This window comes from Mobula birostris, chromosome 11, assembly GCF_030028105.1.
Source record: "Mobula birostris isolate sMobBir1 chromosome 11, sMobBir1.hap1, whole genome shotgun sequence".
In the NCBI taxonomy this organism is placed as follows: domain Eukaryota; kingdom Metazoa; phylum Chordata; class Chondrichthyes; order Myliobatiformes; family Myliobatidae; genus Mobula; species Mobula birostris.
In genome coordinates this window covers 47504774-47524841 of record NC_092380.1, presented here as the reverse complement: position 1 = coordinate 47524841, position 20068 = coordinate 47504774, and the positions used below count along the sequence as shown (strand labels likewise).

General features: G+C 47.0%; 1 protein-coding gene across 9 annotated transcripts in view; it reads left to right on the top strand.

Annotated features, from left to right (window-relative positions):
* Window positions 1-20068, top strand: part of LOC140205059 (excitatory amino acid transporter 2-like) — a 351029-nt gene that overhangs the window by 293323 nt on the left and 37638 nt on the right. For all 9 annotated transcript variants that reach the window (XM_072272184.1, XM_072272188.1, XM_072272185.1 and 6 more), the window contains 2 exons: window positions 12219-12365; window positions 13622-13774. In XM_072272184.1, coding sequence (XP_072128285.1) covers window positions 12219-12365; window positions 13622-13774 — 300 coding nt within the window. The remainder of the gene's footprint in view (window positions 1-12218; window positions 12366-13621; window positions 13775-20068) is intronic.

Below are 20068 nucleotides of genomic sequence, written 5' to 3'. Positions count from 1 at the left end.
TGTCAGTGGGGTGTCTCTGTGACTCTATGTCAGTGGGGTGTCACTGTGACTGTATGTCAATGGGGTGTCACTGTGACTGTATGTCAGTGGGGTGTCACTGTGACTATGTCAGTGGGGTGTCACTGTGACGGTATGTCTGTAGGGTGTCACTGTGATTGTATGTCAATGGGGTCTCACTGTGTCTGTATGTCAGTGGGGTGTCACTGTGTCTATATGTCAGTGGGGTGTCACTGTGACTCTATGTCAGTGGGGTGTCACTGTGACTGTATTTCAGTGGGATGTCATTGTGAGTCTATGTTAGTGAGGTGTCACTGTGACTGTATGTCAATGGAGTATCACTCTGACTGTATGTCAGTGGGGTGTGACTGTGACTGTTTGTCAGTGGGGTGTCACTGTGACTGCATGTAAATTGTGTGTCACTGTGACTGTATGTCAATTGGGTGTCACTGTGACTGTATGTCAGTGGGGTGTCACTATGAATGTATATTAATGGGGTGTTTCTGTACTGTATGTCAGTGAGGTGTCACTGTGATTGCATGTCAGTGGGGTGTCACTGTGAATGTATATCAGTGAAGAGTCACTCTGACTGTATGTCAGTGGGGTCACTGTGACTGTATGTAAATTGGGTGTCACTGTGACTGTATGTCATTGGGGTGTCACCGTGACTGTATGTCAGTGGGGTGTCTGTGTGTATGTCAGTGGGGTCTCACTGTGACTGTATGTCAGTGGGGTGTCACTGTGACTGTATGTCAGTGGGGTGTCACTGTGACTCTATGTCAGTGGGGTGTCACTGTCACTGTATGTCAATGTAGTGTCACCGTGACCATGTCAATGGGGTGTCACTGTGAATCTATGTCAGTGGGGTGTCACTGTGACTCTTTGTCAGTGGGGTGCCACTGTGACTGTATGTCAATGGGGTGTCACTGTGACTGTATGTCAGTGGAGTGTCACTGTGACTGTCTGTCAGTGGGGTGTCACTCCAACTGTATGTAAATGGGGTGTCACTGTGCTTGTATGTCAATGGGGTGTCACTGTGACTGTATGTCAGTGAGGTGTCTGTGAGTATGTCAGTGTGGTGTCACTGTGACTCTATGTCAGTGGGGTTTCACTGTGACTGTATATCAGTGAAGTGTCACTCTGACTGTATGTCAGTGGGGTCACTGTGACTGTATGTAAATTGGGTGTCCCTGTGACTGTATGTCATTGGTGTGTCACCGTGACAGTATGTCAGTGGGGTGTCTGTGTGTATGACAGTGTGGTATCACTGTGACTGTATGTCAGTGGGGTGTCACTGTCACTGTATGTCAATGTAGTGTCACCGTGACTATGTCAATGGGGTGTCACTGTGACTCTATGTCAGTGGGGTATCACTGTGACTCTTTGTCAGTGGGGTGCCACTGTGACTGTATGTCAGTGGGGTGTCACTGTGACTGTATGTCAGTGGGCTGTCACTGTGACTGTATGTCAGTGGAGTGTCACTCTGACTGTATGTCAGTGGGTTGACTGTGACTGTATGTAAATTGGGTGTCACTGTGACTCTATGTCAGTGGGGTGTCACTGTGACTCTTTGTCAGTGTGGTGCCACTGTGGGTGTATGTCAATGGGGTGTCACTGTGACTGTATGTCAGTGGGGTATCTCTGTGACTGTATGTCAGTGGAGTGTCACTGTGACTGTATGTCAGTGGGGTGTCTGTGAGTATGTCAGTGTGGTGTCACTGTGACTCTATGTCAGTGGGGTTTCACTGTGACTGTATATCAGTGAAGTGTCATTCTGACTGTATGTCAGTGGGGTCACTGTGACTGTATGTAAATTGGGTGTCACTGTGACTGTATGTCATTGCGGTGTCACCGTGACAGTATGTCAGTGGGGTGTCTGTGTGTATGACAGTGTGGTATCACTGTGACTGTATGTCAGTGGGGTGTCACTGTGACTTTATGCCAGTGGGGTGTCACTGTCACTGTATGTCAATGTAGTGTCACCGTGACTATGTCAATGGGGTGTCTCTGTGACTCTATGTCAGTGGGGTGTCACTGTGACTCTTTGTCAGTGGGGTGCCACTGTGACTGTATGTCAGTGGGGTGTCACTGTGACTGTATGTCAGTCGGCTGTCACTGTGACTGTATGTCAGTGGAGTTTCACTCTGACTGTATGTCGGTGGGGTCACTGTGACTGTATGTAAATTGGGTGTCACTGTGACTGTATGTAATTGGGGTGTCACCGTGACTGTATGTCAGTGGGGTGTCTGTGTGTATGTCAGTGGGGTCTCACTGTGACTGTATGTCAGTGGGGTGTCACTGTGACTCTATGTCAGTGGGGTGTCACTGTGACTCTTTGTCAGTGGGGTGCCACTGTGGCTGTATGTCAATGGGGTGTCACTGTGGCTGTATGTCTGTGGGGTGTCACTGTGACTGTATGTCAGTGGAGTGTCAATGTGACTGTAAGTCAGTGGGGTGTCATTCTTACTGTATGTAAATGGGGTGTCAGTGTGATTGTATGTCAATGGGGTGTCACTGTGACTGTATGTCAGTGGGGTGTCTGTGAGTTTGTCAGTGTGGTGTCACTGTGACTCTATGTCTGTGGGGCTTCACTGTGACTGTATATCAGTGAAGTGTCACTCTGACTGTATGACAGTGGGGTCACTGTGACTGTATGTAAATTGGGTGTCACTGTGACTGTATGTCATTGGGGTGTCACCGTGACTGTATGTCATTGGGGTTTCACCGTGACTGTATGTCAGTGGGGTGTCTGTGTGTATGACAGTGGGGTCTCACTGTGACTGTATGTCAGTGGGGTGTCACTGTGACTCAATGTCAGTGGGGTGTCACTGTCAGTGTATGTCAATGTAGTGTCACCGTGACTATGTCAATGGGGTGTCACTGTGACTCTATGTCAGTGGGGTGTCACTGTGACTCTTTGTCAGTGGGGTGCCACTGTGACTGTATGTAAATGGGTTGTCACTGTGATTGTATGTCAATGGGGTGTCACTGTGACTGTATGTCAGTGGGGTGTCTGTGAATGTATGTCAATGGGGTGTCACTGTGACTCTATGTCAGTGGGGTGTCACTGTGACTGTATGTCAGTGGGGTGTCACAGTGACTGTATGTCAATGGGGTGTCACTGTGTCTTTATGTCAGTGGGGTGTCACTGTGACTCTATGTCAGTGGGGTGTCACTTTGATTCTATGTCAGTGGGGTGTCACTGTGACTCTATGTCAATGGGGTGTCACTGTGACGGTATGTCAGTGGGGTGTCACTGTGTCTATGTTAGTGGGGTGTCACTGTTACTGTCAGTGGGGTGTCACTGTGACTATGTTAGTGGGGTGTCACTGTTACTGTATGTCAATGGAGTATCACTCTGATTGTATGTCAGTGGGGTGTCACTGTGACTGTATGTCAGTGGAGGGTTACTGTGTCTGTATGTTAGTGGGGTGTCACTGTGACTGTATGTCAGTGAGGTGTCACTGTGACTGTATGTCAATGGGGTGTCACTGTGACTGTATGTCAGTGGGGTGTCACTGTGACTGTATGTCAATGGGGTTTCACTGTGACTCTACGTTAGTGGGGTGTCACTGTGACTGTATGTCAATGGGGTCTCTCTGTGATTGTATGTCAATAGGGTGTCACTGTGACTACGTCAGTGGGGTGTCACTGTGACTGTATGTGAATGGGGTGGTACTGTGACTATGTCAATGGGGTGTCACTCTGACTGTATGTCAATGGGGTGTCACTGTGACTATGTCAATGGCGTGTCACTGTGACTGTATGTCAGTGGGGTGTCAGTGTGACTGTATGTCAGTGGGGTGTCATTATGACTGTATATTAATGGGGTGTCACTGTGACTGTATGTCAATGGGGTGTCACTGTGTCTGTATGTCAGTGGGGTGTCACTGTGACTCTATGTCAATGGGGTGTTTCTGCACTGTATGTCAGTGAGGTGTTACTGTGACTGTATGTCAGTGGAGTGTCACTGTGACTGTATGTCAGTGGAGTGTCACTGTGACTGTCTGTCAGTGGGGTGGCACTCTTACTGTATGTAAATGGGGTGTCACTGTGCTTGCATGTCAATGGGGTGTCACTGTGACTGTATGTCAGTGGGGTGTCTGTGAGTATGTCAGTGGGGTTTCACTGTGACTGTATATCAGTGAAGTGTCACTCTGACTGTATGTCAGTGTGGTCACTGTGACTGTATGTCAGTGGGGTGTCACTGTGACTCTATGTCAGTGGGGTGTCACTGTCACTGTATGTCAGTGGGGTGTCACTGTGACTCTATGTCAGTGGGGTGTCACTGTCACTGTATGTCAATGTAGTGTCACCGTGACTATGTCAATGGGGTGTCACTGTGACTCTATGTCAGTGGGGTGTCACTGTGACTCTTTGTCAGTGGGTTGCCATTGTGACTGTATGTAAATTGGGTGTCACTGTGACTGTATGTCATTGGGGTGTCACCGTGACTGTTTGTCAGTGGGGTGTCTGTGTGTATGTCAGTGGGGTCTCACTGTGACTGTATGCCAGTGGGGTGTCACTGTGACTCTATGTCAGTGGGGTGTCACTGTCACTGTATGTCAATGTAGTGTCACCGTGACTATGTCAATGGGGTGTCACTGTGACTCTATGTCGGGGTGTCACTGTGACTCTTTTTCAGTGGGGTGCCACTGTGACTGTATGTCAACGGGCTGTCACTGTGACTGTTTGTCAGTGGAGTGTCACTGTGACTGTATGTCAGTGGGGTGTCACTCTTACTGTATGTAAATGGGGTGTCACTGTGATTGTATGTCAATGGGGTGTCACTGTGACTGTATGTCAGTGGGGTGTCTGTGAGTATGTCAGTGTGGTGTCACTGTGACTCTATGTCTGTGGGGTTTAACTGTGACTGTATATCAGTGAAGTGTCACTCTGACTGTATGTCAGTGGGGTCACTGTGACTGTATGTAAATTGGGTGTCACTGTGACTGTATGTCATTGGGGTTTCACCGTGACTGTATGTCAGTGGGGTGTCTGTGTGTATGACAGTGGGGTCGCACTGTGACTGTATGTCAGTGGGGTGTCACTGTGACTCTATGTCAGTGGGGTGTCACTGTCACTGTATGAGAATGTAGTGTCACCGTGACTATGTCAATGGGGTGTCACTGTGACTCTATGTCAGTGGGGTGTCACTGTGACTCTTTGTCAGTGGGGTGCCACTGTGGCTGTATGTCAATGGGGTGTCACTGTGACTGTATGTCAGTGGGGTGTCACTGTGATTGTATGTCTGTGGAGTGTCACTGTGATTGTATGTCAGTGGGGTGTCACTCTTACTGTATGTAAATGGGGTGTCACTGTGATTGTATGTCAATGGGGTGTCACTGTGACTGTATGTCAGTGGGGTGTCTGTGAGTATGTCATTGTGGTGTCACTGTGACTCTATGTCAGTGGGGTTTCACTGTGACAGTATGTCAATGGGGTGTCACTGTGACTCTATGTCAGTGGGGTGTCACTGTGACTGTATGTCAATGGGGTGTCACTGTGTCTGTATGTCAGTAGAGTGTCACTGTGACTGTATGTCAGTGGGGTGTCACTGTGACTGTATGTCAGTGGGGTGTCACTGTGACTCTATGTCAGTGGGGTGTCACTGTCACTGTATGTCAATGTAGTGTCACCGTGACTATGTCAATGGGGTGTCACTGTGAATCTATGTCAGTGGGGTGTCACTGTGACTCTTTGTCAGTGGGGTGCCACTGTGACTGTATGTCAATGGGGTGTCACTGTGACTGTATGTCAGCGGGGTGTCACTGTGACTGTATGTCAGTGGGGTGTCACTGTGACTGTATGTCAGTGGAGTGTCACTCTGACTGTATGTCAGTGGGGTCACTGTGACTGTATGTAAATTGGGTGTCACTGTGACTGTATGTCATTGGGGTGTCACCGTGACTGTATGTCAGTGGGGTGTCTGTGTGTATGTCAGTGGGGTCTCACTGTGACTGTATGTCACTGGGGTGTCACTGTGTCTCAATGTCAGTGGGGTGTCACTGTCACTGTATGTCAATGTAGTGTCACCGTGACTATGTCAATGGGGTGTCACTGTGACTCTATGTCAGTGGGGTGTCACTGTGACGCTTTGTCAGTGGGGTGCCACTGTGACTGTATGTAAATGGGTTGTCACTGTGATTGTATGTCAATGGGGTGTCACTGTGACTGTATGTCAGTGGGGTGTCTGTGAGTATGTCATTGTGGTGTCACTGTGACTCTATGTCAGTGGGGTTTCACTGTGACAGTATGTCAGTGGGGTGTCACTGTGACTGTATGTCAGTGGGGTGTCACTGTGACTCTATGTCAGTGGGGTGTCACTGTGACTGTATGTCAATGGGGTGTCACTGTGTCTGTATGTCAGTGGGGTGTCACTGTGACTCTATGTCAGTGGGGTGTCACTTTGACTCTATGTCAGTGGGGTGTCACTGTGACTCTATGTCAGTGGGGTATCACTGTGACTGTATGTCAATGGGGTGTCACTGTGACGGTATGTCAGTGGGGTGTCACTGTGTCTATGTTAGTGGGGTGTCACTGTGACGGTATGTCAGTGGGGTTTTACTGTGTCTATGTTAGTGGGGTGTCACTGTTACTGTCAGTGGGGTGTCACTGTGACTATGTTAGTGGGGTGTCACTGTTAATGTATGTCAGTGGAGGGTTACTGTGTCTGTATGTTAGTGGGGTGTCACTGTGACTGTATGTCATTGGGGTGTCACTGTGACTGTATGTCAATGGGGTTTCACTGTGACTCTACGTCAGTGGGGTGTCACTGTGACTGTATGTCAATGGGGTCTCTCTGTGATTGTATGTCAATAGGGTGTCACTGTGACTACGTCAGTGGGGTGTCACTGTGACTGTATGTGAATGGGGTGGTACTGTGACTATGTCAATGGGGTGTCACTCTGACTGTATGTCAATGGGGTGTCACTGTGACTATGTCAATGGCGTGTCACTGTGACTGTATGTCAGTGGGGTGTCAGTGTGACTGTATGTCAGTGGGGTGTCATTATGACTGTATATTAATGGGGTGTCACTGTGACTGTATGTCAGTGGGGTGTCACTGTGACTCTATGTCAATGGGGTGTTTCTGCACTGTATGTCAGTGAGGTGTTACTGTGACTGTATGTCAGTGGAGTGTCACTGTGACTGTATGTCAGTGGAGTGTCACTGTGACTGTCTGTCAGTGGGGTGTCACTCTTACTGTATGTAAATGGGGTGTCACTGTGCTTGTATGTCAATGGGGTGTCACTGTGACTGTATGTCAGTGGGGTGTCTGTGAATATGTCAGTGGGGTTTCACTGTGACTGTATATCAGTGAAGTGTCACTCTGACTGTATGTCAGTGTGGTCACTGTGACTGTATGTAAATTGGGTGTCACTGTGACTGTATGTCATTGGGGTGTCACCGTGACAGTATGTCTGTGGGGTGTCTGTGTGTATGACAGTGGGGTATCACTGTGACTGTATGTCAGTGGGGTGTCACTGTGACTCTATGTCAGTGGGGTGTCACTGTCACTGTATGTCAGTGGGGTGTCACTGTGACTCTTTGTCAGTGGGGTGCCACTGTGACTGTATGTCAATGGGGAGTCACTGTGACTGTATGTCAGTGGGGTGTCACTCTTACTGTATGTAAATGGGGTGTCACTGTGATTGTATGTCAATGGGGTGTCACTGTGACTGTATGTCAGTGGGGTGTGTGTGAGTATGTCAGTGTGGTGTCACTGTGACTCTATGTCTGTGGGGTTTCACTGTCACTGTATGTCAATGTCGTGTCACCGTGACTATGTCAATGGGGTGTCACTGTGACTCTATGTCAGTGGGGTGTCACTGTGACTCTTTGTCAGTGGGGTGCCACTGTGACTGTATGTCAATGGGGTGTCACTGTGACTGTATGTCAGTGGGGTGTCACTGTGATTGTATGTCTGTGGAGTGTCACTGTGATTGTATGTCAGTGGGGTGTCACTTTTACTGTATGTAAATGGGGTGTCACTGTGATTGTATGTCAATGGGGTGTCACTGTGACTGTATGTCAGTGGGGTATCTGTGAGTATGTCATTGTGGTGTCACTGTGACTCTATGTCAGTGGGGTTTCACTGTGACAGTATGTCAATGGGGTGTCACTGTGACTCTATGTCAGTGGGGTGTCACTGTGACTGTATGTCAGTGGGGTGGCACTGTGACTCTATGTCAGTGGGGTGTCACTGTGACTGTATGTCAATGGGGTGTCACTGTGTCTGTATGTCAGTGGGGTGTCACTGTGACTCTATGTCAATGGGGTGTCACTTTGACTCTATGACAGTGGGGTGTCACTGTGACTCTATGTCAGTGGGGTGTCACTGTGACGGTATGTCAGTGGGGTGTCACTGTGACTATGTTAGTGGGGTGTCACAGTTACTGTATGTCAATGGAGTATCACTCTGACTGTATGTCAGTGGGGTGTCACTGTGACTGTATGTCAGTGGAGGGTCACTGTGACTGTATGTCAGTGGGGTGTCACTGTGACTGTATATCAGTGGGGTGTCACCGTGACTGTATGAAAATGGGGTGTCACTGTGACTGTATGTCAGTGGGGTGTCACTGTGACTGTATGTAAATGGGGTGTCACTGTGACTGTATGTCAATGGGGTGTCACTGTGACTGTACGTCAGTGGGGTGTCTGTGTATATGTCAGTGGGGTGTCACTGTGACTGTATGTCAATGGGGTTTCACTGTGACTCTATGTCAGTGGGGTGTCACTGTGACTCTATGTCAGTGGGGTGTCACTGTGACTGTATGTCAGTGGAGTGTCACTGTGACTGTATGCCAGTGGGGTGTCACTGTGACTGTAGGTAAATGGGGTGTCACTGTGACTGTATGTCACTGGGGTGTGACTGTGACTGTATGTCAGTGGGGTGTCACTGTGACTGTATGTGAATGGGGTGTCACTGTGACTCTATATCAGTGGGGTGTCACTGTGACTGTATGTTAGTGGGGTGTCACTGTGACTCTATGTCAGTGGGGTATCACTGTGACTGTATGTCAATGGGGTGTCACTGTGACTATGTCAATGGCGTGTCACTGTGACTGTATGTCAGTGGGGTGTCAGTGTGACTGTATGTCAGTGGGGTGTCACTATGACTGTATATTAATGGGGTGTCGCTGTGACTGTATGTCAATGGGGTGTCACTGTGACTCTTTGTCAGTGGGGTGCCACTGTGACTGTATGTCAATGGGGTGTCACTGTGACTGTATGTCAGTGGGGTGTCACTGTGACTCTATGTCAATGGGGTGTTTCTGCACTGTATGTCAGTGAGGTGTTACTGTGACTGCATGTCAGTGGAGTGTCACTGTGACTGTATGTCAGTGGGGTGTCACTGTGACTGTATGTAAATGGGGTGTCACTGTGACTGTATGTCAATGGGGTGTCACTGTGACTGTACGTCAGTGGGGTGTCTGTGTATATGTCAGTGGGGTGTCACTGTGACTGTATGTCAATTGGGTTTCACTGTGACTCTATGTCAGTGGGGTGTCACTGTGACTGTATGTCAATGGGGTGTTTCTGCACTGTATGTCAGTGAGGTGTTACTGTGACTGCATGTCAGTGGAGTGTCACTGTGACTGTATGTCAGTGGGGTGTCACTGTGACTGTATGTAAATGGGGTGTCACTGTGACTGTATGTCAATGGGGTGTCACTGTGACTGTACGTCAGTGGGGTGTCTGTGTATATGTCAGTGGGGTGTCACTGTGACTGTATGTCAATGGGGTTTCACTGTGACTCTATGTCAGTGGGGTGTCACTGTGACTCTATGTCAGTGGGGTGTCACTGTGACTGTATGTCAGTGGAGTGTCACTGTGACTGTATGTCAGTGGGGTGTCACTGTGACTGTAGGTAAATGGGGTGTCACTGTGACTGTATGTCACTGGGGTGTCACTGTGACTGTATGTCAGTGGGGTGTCACTGTGACTGTATGTGAATGGGGTGTCACTGTGACTCTATATCAGTGGGGTGTCACTGTGACTGTATGTTAGTGGGGTGTCACTGTGACTCTATGTCAGTGGGGTATCACTGTGACTGTATGTCAATGGGGTGTTTCTGTACTGTATGTCAGTGAGGTGTCACTGTGACTGTATGTCAGTGGGGTGTCACTGTGACTGTATGTCAGTGGGGTGTCTGTGTGTATGTCAGTGGGGTCTCACTGTGACTGTATGTCAGTGGGGTGTCACTGTGACTGTCTGTCAGTGGGGTTTCACTGTGAGTCTATGTCAGTGGAGTGTCACTGTGACTGTATGTCAATGGGGTGTCACCGTGACTATGTCAATGGGGTGTCACTGTGACTCTTTGTCAGTGTGGTGGCACTGTGACTGTATGTCAGTGGGGTGTCACTGTGACTGTATGTCAATGGGGTGTCACTGTGACTGTATGTCAGTAGGGTGTCACTGACTGTATGTCAATGGGGTGTCACTGTGACTCTATGTCAGTGGGGTGTCACTGTGACTGTATGTCAATGGGGTGTCACTGTGACTGTATATCAATGGGGTGTCACTGTGACTCTATGTCAGTGGGGTGTCACTGTGACTGTATGTCAATTGAGTGTCACCGTTTATTTAGGAATTTCTTGGAAAAGTGGACAAGGTCGGTTGATTATGATTGCACCAGGTCTGGAACTCGCTACTTGAGCGGATGATAGGGACGGGGAATGGAGAACTGTTAGGGAGTATTCTGGAGTTATGTGAATATAGCAGATATTAAAAAAGGATCTCGTGCTTTCCTTGCATATATGACGAAAAAACTCTTCTCGGGCTTCCAGCCAGGTACAGGTATCAATTTTAACTGACGTTTTGATGACAACCTCTAATATCTTCATTATCCCTGCTGAAGATGACAGAGTTTGTCAGTGAAACATTGGTCAAAATCAATACCTGTATGCGGTTGGAAGCCCCAGGAGAGTTTATTTGTCATAGCAGATATTAATTTAAACAAAATTCAGGCTTCCGTTTTAATGTAATTCTAAGTTCAGGAAGTCTGCAATTAGCCTTCAACTTTTATCTTAAATGGCAAGCAGTAAATTGAAATTAAATACCCACAGACGAAGAGGTATGGTTTGCAAAATGGTGAGCATGAGTCAAACCAATGCCTGAGCCACATATTAAGTCAATGGGTTTGTGTTAATTGGCCTGCATCAAACCAGATAACATGACTATTTACACCATTGCGACCGAGTTCAAGCTGACAAACCAGACAGATGTCGTCATTTAGCATATCAAACATGGTCACAGAAATAGGCAATCAATAGTTTTTGTGTACTTATGATATTTGTGTACTTAGAGACAGCCTGATATTAATTTTGAGGTCTGTGATTCCTGATCCCAAGTGATTTTAGACTATTTGTGTGATTTATTTGTGACTAACGTGTTTGAATATTCAGAAGCATCTGTCATTGTAGATATCTAATGCAAAGAAACACTGTCAACCCAAAATATTGAAGGAAACAACGTCATTTTAACTATTGTAATTTTATTGTATCAGATATTGTTAGCTTTGATTTTAAGGGTATTAAAATGTGACGTACCTTTGAGCTTGTGAACCTTGACTGAGAGTGTGTCCTAATTATGAGGGGTATGGATAAGGTAAATGCAAGCAGGCTTTTTCCACTGAGGTTGGGTGGGACTACAACCAGAGGTCATGGGTTAAGAGTGAAAGCTGAAAAGTTTAAGGGGAACATGAGAGGAAACTTCTTCACTCAGAGGGTTGTGAGAGCGTGGAACAAGTGGAGCATGCAACCTTGTTTTCAACGTTGAAGAGAAGTTTCGATAGGTACATGGATGGCAGGGGTATGGAGGGCTATGGTCCCAGTGCCTGTTGATAGGACTAGGCAGTTTAAGTGGCTCAGCATGGACTAGATGGGCGGAAGAGCCTGTTTCTGTGGTGTACCTTTCTGTGAATCTGTGACTCTAATGATGCCTGCTTGTGCTGAATAAAGACCAGCTTCCCTCTCTCAATGGTGACTTTGATCACAGCAACTCTCACCACAGTTAGTAAGGAATTGGATGAGCTGAGTAGCTCTTTCTCATCTGCCTTGGTCATGATGGGCCAAATGTTGTCAATGTTCTTACAGTTATGAGATAATGCTGACATACAATCTAAGAATGGGAATGAGCCCCCTGGGCCGATTCACCATCCCACAGGACCAGAGTCGAGCCTATCATCGTGACCAAGTTTCTGCTTTGTTTCCCAGCCAGCACTGCCAGGATGTCCAAGCTCGTGGAAGTGCAGATGGAGGAGTGCAACCTGACGACGGAGAAGCCGCCGATCAGGCAGCCATTATGGAAGCGGCTGGGCAAGAACCTGATGAAGAACCTGCTGCTGTCTCTCACAGTGTTCGGTGAGTCGCCTTCCACTGCCTGACCAGGAGCAGGCACAGTCCAGATATGACCTGTCGCCTGCTGAGCATTTCCAACGCTTTCCTAGAATCTGCAGTTTGCTTGGAGCAGGGGATCATGGAGAATAGGAAGGATGGGCCACGTCATGTTGTGCTATACTATATAAATAAGGCGACAAGTAATTTGATAATTAAGGAGACTCAAAGAAGGTATATCCAAGGGCATAACCTCAGAATAAAAGGATGTCCATTTAGAACTGAGATGAGGAGGAATTTCTTCAGCCAGAAGCTGGTGAATCAGTGGAATTCACTGCCACAGAGTGGTGTGGAGCCCTTGTTCTTCTGATAGAAGGTATGGGTTGGGTTTGGGAGGGGGTGTTATTAAAGCCTTGGTGAGTTGCTGCAATGTACCTCATAGATGGAACACACCACCACCATGATCTACTAGTGGTGGAGGGAATGAATGGGTGATGAGTTAGGTGCTAGTCAAAAAAAAGTTTAATATTTTGGATTGTGAAAAGCCTCTCCAGTTTTGTTGGAGCTGCATTCATCCCAAGCAAGTGGAGGGAACTCTTTCCCAACTGCGCCTCGCTAATGGTGGTGAATTTCTGGGGGTTCAGGACGTGATTCACTGAATGCAGCTTATCCAGCCTCTGACCTGCTCTGGTGGCCACGGTATGTCTGAGGCCAGCCCAGTTCAGCAGCACCGTCAGTAACTATAATGATAATTTAAGGAGAGTGTCAGGATATAGGTCGAAGGGTGGGATTATGGCCACTTATGCAAGTAAAGAACTCTCTTCCACATTCTAATTCTTCAGATACGGTAGATTTTTGTTAAACCAGATTTGAATCCCCCCATTGCCCATTGCCAGATGCCTCCCTGTATTCTCTTCCTACAGCCGTTATCTTCCGAGCACATGGCTGGCTCAGGGTGCCCTTGACCATAGAGCCTTCTGCAGCTCAGGCCTCCACTCCAGAACTCGCTCACTATAATCTGAAGCCCAGCGTCTTTTTGCCTTTCCAAACCTCTTCCTCAACAGCACTTTCCTTCAACATGAGTTCCCCGGGAAGTTTATTTATTTGGAGGTACAGCGTGGAACAAATCCATCCGGCCCAACGAGCGCACCACCCAGCAACCTTCCTATTTACCCATATGCTAACCACAAGTTGATTTACAATGTCTTTTTATACTCGGGATTTTGAGAAGTTCGGGAAGTTGTTACATGGCATAACCACGATCTCTCCGTCTCCCTCTGCAGGTGTGATATTTGGAGCCTTTGCTGGATGTCTGCTACGATATGCAGCCCCCATTCATCCTGATATCGTCATGATCATAGCCTTCCCCGGAGACATCCTCATGCGTATGCTGAAGATGCTCATCCTTCCTTTAATCATCTCCAGTTTAATTACAGGTGAGAAACACTGGCTGCACCTCTAGGGCACGCACCCACCTTTGGGAGCACCTGTTGGTGAAGTCCAGCAAGGGTCACTTTCTCAAGCAGCAGCTGCCAATGATGGCAGAGCCAGGGAGAATGCCAGCTACAGTCAACCCTGGGCACAGAGGACCACAAGAAGGGATGTTCCACTGAGCTTACAGATCACCTGGTTGGGTTGCAGAAGGAATCTGACCAATCCTGGGCCCCACACTTCAGTGAGGGAGAGAATGAGGTTGTTTAGAGAGACCAACAGAGGTTAAAGGGAAATTCAACAGTGTTGTCCAGTATTCTGAGGGGTTTTCCTAGTCTGGATAAGGAGAAGATGATTTTACTGACAGCGTTGGTATCGTGAGATGCGTATTAAAAACAAATGGTATGGCCTTAAAAGCCTTTTGCTGTGCTATTATTAGCTCCTTATCCTACCAGGATAATGCCAACTATCAAGTAGACATCTATATTAATCCCATTTAGAACATAGAATAGTACAGAACAGTACTTGAGGTCATTCTGCTCTATGTAAACCTACTCCACAATCAATCTGACCTTTCCCTCCTACACAGCCCATAACCTTCCATTTTTCTTACATCCATTTGCTTATTTAACTGTCTCTTAAATATCCCCATCATATCAGCCTCTACCACCACCAATGACAGTGTGTTTCAAACACCTACCACTCTGTGTAAAAAAAAACTTACTGTACCTCTGCGATCTCCCCTAAACCTTCCTCCACTCACCTTAAAGGGACGTCCTCTCGTATTGGCCATTGCTGCCCTCTCTGTCCACTTTATCTACACCTCTCAGAATCTTATGTACATCTACCAGTCTTCCATCACTTCAAAGAGGAAACCCCTAGCTCGTAAGGCATGTTCTCCAATCCAGGCAACATCCCGGTCAATCCCCTCTGCAGCCTCTCCAATGCTTCCACACTCTGCTTAGAATGAAGCCACATACTCCATGTGGCCTTACCAGATTTTACAGAGCTGCGACATTACCTTGTGCTCTAAAAAAATCTGGTTAGTTTGAATATTCCTGTCGACGTGCAGACCAGCAGATAGTAGTTTAGATATTGCCACTGTAGATGTGTCTGAAGCCAGAGGTTACACAATAGGTTTAGAGGAAGGAGTAAGTATTTAGTAGGGACCTGAGGGAAACAGAGGGTGGTTTGAATCCAGAAGGGACTGTCTGAGAAGACAGTGGAGACAGATACCCTCACAACATTTATTCTGAATACGCACTTGAATCACTCAGGTACAAGGACCAAGTGCTGGTAACTGGGAATAGTATAGATGATTGACATTGACGTGATTGGTCGAAGGGTCTAAGAAAATAGAACATTGGAGGAGTACAGCACAGGAACAGGCCCTTCAACCCACAGTGTTGTGCTGACCCAGCTAAAAACTAAATTTAAAAAAAACAAAAACTAATCCCTCCTACCAATCACTCCATCTTCCTCATATTCATGAGCCTATCTAAATGCCTCTTAATAGCCTCCAATGTATTTGCCTCTACCACCACACCAGGCAGCGCATTCCAGGCATCCCCCACTCTCTGAGTAAAAACTTAGCCCTCACATCTCCTTTGAACCTACCCTCTTCTACCTTCAATGCATGCCCTCTGGTATTAGACATTTCAAACCTGGGAAACAGATACCCTTGTCTACTCTGTCAATGCTTCTCATAATCTTATAAACCTCTATCAGGTCCTCCACTGCGCCAGAGAAAACAACCAAGTTTATCTAGCATCCCATGATAGTACATGCCCTCTGAACCAGACAGCATCCTGGTACACCTCTCCTTCACCCTCTCCAAGACCTCAAAATCCTTCCTATAGTGGCGCGCCCAGAATGTGGCCTAACCACAGTTCCATAAAGTTGCAACATAACTCTTGGCTTTTGAACTCAATACCGTGACTCATAAAAGCAAGCATTCCATCAGTTTCTTAACACCCTATTGATCTGTGTAGCCACTTTCAATGAACTTAGACCCCAAGATCTCTGCTCAGCTACACCGTTTAGGGTCTTGCCTTTAACAGTGTATTGCCTCCTTGCATTTGCCCTACCGGGGCAACACCTCACATTTATCTGAGTTAAACTCCATCTGCCATTTCTCTTTATGTATGATATAAATCTAAGATTCTTTTAAACAGTATAGCTTTAATTTCTTATGTATTCACGCATGTGAATCTGTGTGCATGAGTATCAGTGCGTGTGAGTTCATGTGACCATTACCACTGTCCACGCCTCTTACAATCTTATTTACCTTTATCAAACTGCCTCTCATCCTCCTTCGCTCTAAACAGAAAAGGCTGAACTCACTCAGCATTTCCTCATAAGACAAGTTCTCCAATCCAAGCAGCATCCTGATAAATATTCTTTGCACTCTCTCTAAAATTTCCACATTCTTCTTATACTGAGACAACCAGAAATTAAATGAAGACAATTTAAACACAACTTAGTTTGTAACTTTCTATATCTTGGTGATTCTGAGTATTCATCAGATAATTTGTAAATATTGTAAGTTTTCTTGCCTCCACCATCACAAAACTTTCTGGCACAGGAAGAAAATAAAATTAACCATTGTAAACTGAAATTTAGAGATGTTGGGATAGAAGTTGCTAAAAGTAAACACAAGAGATTCTGCAGATGCTAGAAATCCAGAGCAACAAACATACAATGCTGGAGGAACTCAGCAGGTCAGGCAGCATCCATGGAAATGAATAAACAGTCGACATTTCGGGCTGAGATCCTTCATCAGGACTAGAAAGCAAAGGGGAAGACACTGGAATAAAAAGGTGGGAGGAGGGGAAAGAGGACAGCTAGAAGGTGATAGGTGAAGTCAGGTGGGCTGGAGAAGGGGGAATCTGACAGGAGAGGAGAGTGGACCATGGGAGGAAGGGAAGGGGGGGACGGAGCACCAGAAGGAAGTGTTAGGCTGGTGAGATGAGATCGAAGGCCAGAGTGGGGAATAGAAGAGGGAGGGAAGAATGCTTTGCCGGAAGGAGAATTCGATACTCATGCCATCAGGTTAGAGTCTAACCTGAAAATGAGGTGTTTCTCCTCCAGCCTGAAGATAGCTTCATCATGGCACAAGCAAAGCCCATGTACGGAACAGGAATGGGAAAAGGAACTAAAATAGTTGGCCACAAAGAAATTCTGCTTTGGGCAGATGGAGTGGAGGTGCTTGACCAAGTGGTCCCCCAATTTTTGTTTAAATTGTTAAAGTTGTTAAAAATGGCGGGATGAATGGGAAAAGCATCAGGGCTGCTTTTTTTATTTAAAAACAGAAGAGAGGAGTATTACTGAATCTTTTTATGTGACTGGTTAGGCCACTGTGAGAATGTGTGTCCATTTCTGTGCACAACAATTGGGCCAATGCCATCAATGGGATCCAGAAGAGCTCGACTTGAATGGTGGCAGAACAGAGTGACGACAGGAGCAAAGGCTTTTCTCCCTGGTTATGTCGGAGATTAACTAGAGCTGCTGAATGTGATAAAGAGTAGGTAACAACTGTGTTAGCAGAAGGATCAATAAACATTTTATTTATTTATTGAGATACAGTGTGAACTGTGCCTTTCCGGCCCTTCGAGCTGCACCATCCAGCAGTCCACCGAGTTAATCCGAGCCTAATCACAGAACAATTCATAATGACCAACTGACCTACCAACCGGTACATCTTCAGACTGTGGGAGGAAACCGGAATACCAGCAGGAAACCCATGCAGTCACGGGAAGAACGTACAAACTCCTTACAGGCAGCAGTGGGATTTGAACCCCGGGTCCCTGATACTGTAAACCATCTTGCTAACCACTACGCTACCGTGCCACCTTTAGCTGAGGAAAGAAGCCGAGGTGATGGAGAACACCATCGACTCAGGAAGTTTTCACTGACTGGAATGATCTGCCTGTGGGTGCAGTCAGGAATAACTTTTCAAATATATCACATCAAGAAGTACAGAACTATAGGGCTATAATAAAAGTCTGGAAGTGGAATAAATTACAAAGAGCCAGCACAGACTTGGCTGGTCCAATAGTCTCATCATGCTTCATTTCATGATTAAAGAAAATCTCCGGCTTTCCCCTAACCCACACAGTGTGATCACTTTGCCTGAGACACATAGTCATTCAGTGTGGAGGTAATTACGCTGTGCTGAACGTCAACCATACATTTACCCCTCCTTATTCTTCCCACATCCCGACTAGCTTCCCCCAGATTCCACCGCTCACCTGCATACCACAGGCAATTTACGGCATTCAGTTAACCAGCCTACGTGTCTTTGGGATGTGGGGGGAGACCAGGAAACCCACACAGAGAGGAAGTATAAACTCCACATAGGCAGCATAGAGGCTGGAACTGAACGTGGGGCGGCTGGAATTATGGAGTGCCACTGCACTGTCCTGCACTTGAGTCCTCTGGCGTAGTATTCATCCTTGGAAACAAGGCTTGGCAGATCATTGGAATTCCTACTCCATTTCAATCCAGTTCAATTCAAGTTAATTTAACCATACATGAATACTCGTGACTACAGCCAAATGAGACAGAGTTACTATGGGATCAAGGTGCAAAGATACGTTACCAACAGTCACACAGAAAATCACAATCACGTAATAAAAGTCCCAACACTAACCGCTAACCTTACCCCTCCCCCCGTGAAGCCGCGGCTTGATGTGTACAAGTCAACAAACCCATATAGAATATCTGTAAAAATACAACAATGCAGAATATGCAGTATATATACAAACATTCATGTGTATAAATATTAAAAAATCCAGCCCTCCCACCAGCCATCGATTGACTGGCCCCTGACTCCATTTAGGTGACACCGTGAGTTTGAGGCCCAGTACTCGTATATACAAGTGCATATGGAATATTAGTAAAACCACAACCAGACAAATATGTATGTATATAGTGCAGACCTCTCAGTGTATTTTAAATCTTCCGTTGCCGCCCCTGGTAAGCCTGATGGCTTGAACGCCTCACCTCCAGCGGCTGAAAAGCAAAAGACCTGCAGCTTGAGGTCTGAGTCCATTGAGTGCTGCCAAAAAATCTGCAGCCAGCCACAGCAGAGCTTGTCTTCTGCCGAGCGAAGCTCTGTTCTGACTCCATTCTGGGTGCCGCGCCCGCGCCATGCCGCCCGCAGTGAAGTGCAATGGCTTCGTCCCCTCCAAGCAGCTGCAAACAGGTGATACCACTGCTTGGCGCAGAGTCCTCTCTCCGACCGAGGACTAGACCTCCTTCATCTGCCCCTTCTCACATCCAGTAAATCAGCGAATCAAACTTGCACCGTACCAGATGAGCAATGTCCAAAAGGGTGGTGCGATCACAAGACAAGCGACCACGACGGCCACTGTAAGCCTCCATCAGCTCAGGCAGCAGTACACTGCACAGCTCCTTCGTTATCTCCACCAGCGAGCAACTCACTGACGATGTAGACCTGCAGTCCTCTGAGTTCTTAACATTTAGCAGGATCTTGCGATCATTTGACGTACATTTAAGTAGAACAGCAGCACCTTTTGTTGACCCTGTAGAAGCCGCTGTGACCAGTCATGCCATCACCTTGCCGGAATCTACGACAACTTCCTGAGTTCAGCACAATGCTCATTCAAAGGGCACCCTACTCAAGGGTCAATGCTGGTACCAAAGCAGGCTTAATAAGATTAATTTTACCTTTATTATATAGCTAATTATCAGTAGAATTAAAAATAAATGTCTTATTTTTAGATACTACATAGAATCCATCTTCTCAGGATTAAACCCAAGGCAGGTTCTTTTACAGAAGCTCTCTGAGAGCTTGGGTTTTTTAGGCATGTCTTTCTGAGCATCATTCATGAGGACCATGTCATCAGCAAAAGCCAGGACTGTGCAGGATATATCCTCTGCACCTCACTGAAATCCAGACCCAGCCTTAGCCAGAGCCACACACACATAGTGCTGGGGACACTCTGCAGGCCAGGTAGCAGCTATGGAGAAGGGTAAATGGTCGATGTTCCGAGCCGAGACCCTTCATCAGGACTGGGAAACAAGATGAGAAGTCAGAGCAAGAAGGTTGGCGGAGGACAAGAAGAAGCACAAGGTGGTAGGTGACAGGAGAAACTGGGAGAGGGGAGGGGTGAAGTAAAGAGCTGGGAAGTTGATTGGTGAAAGTGATAAATAGCTGGGGAAGGGGGAATTTGATAGGAGAGGGTAGAAGACCATGGAAGAAAGGGAAGGGGAGATGATGGGCAGGTAAGGAGATAAGGTGAGAGAAGGAAATGAATCAAGGAATGGTGGAGGGG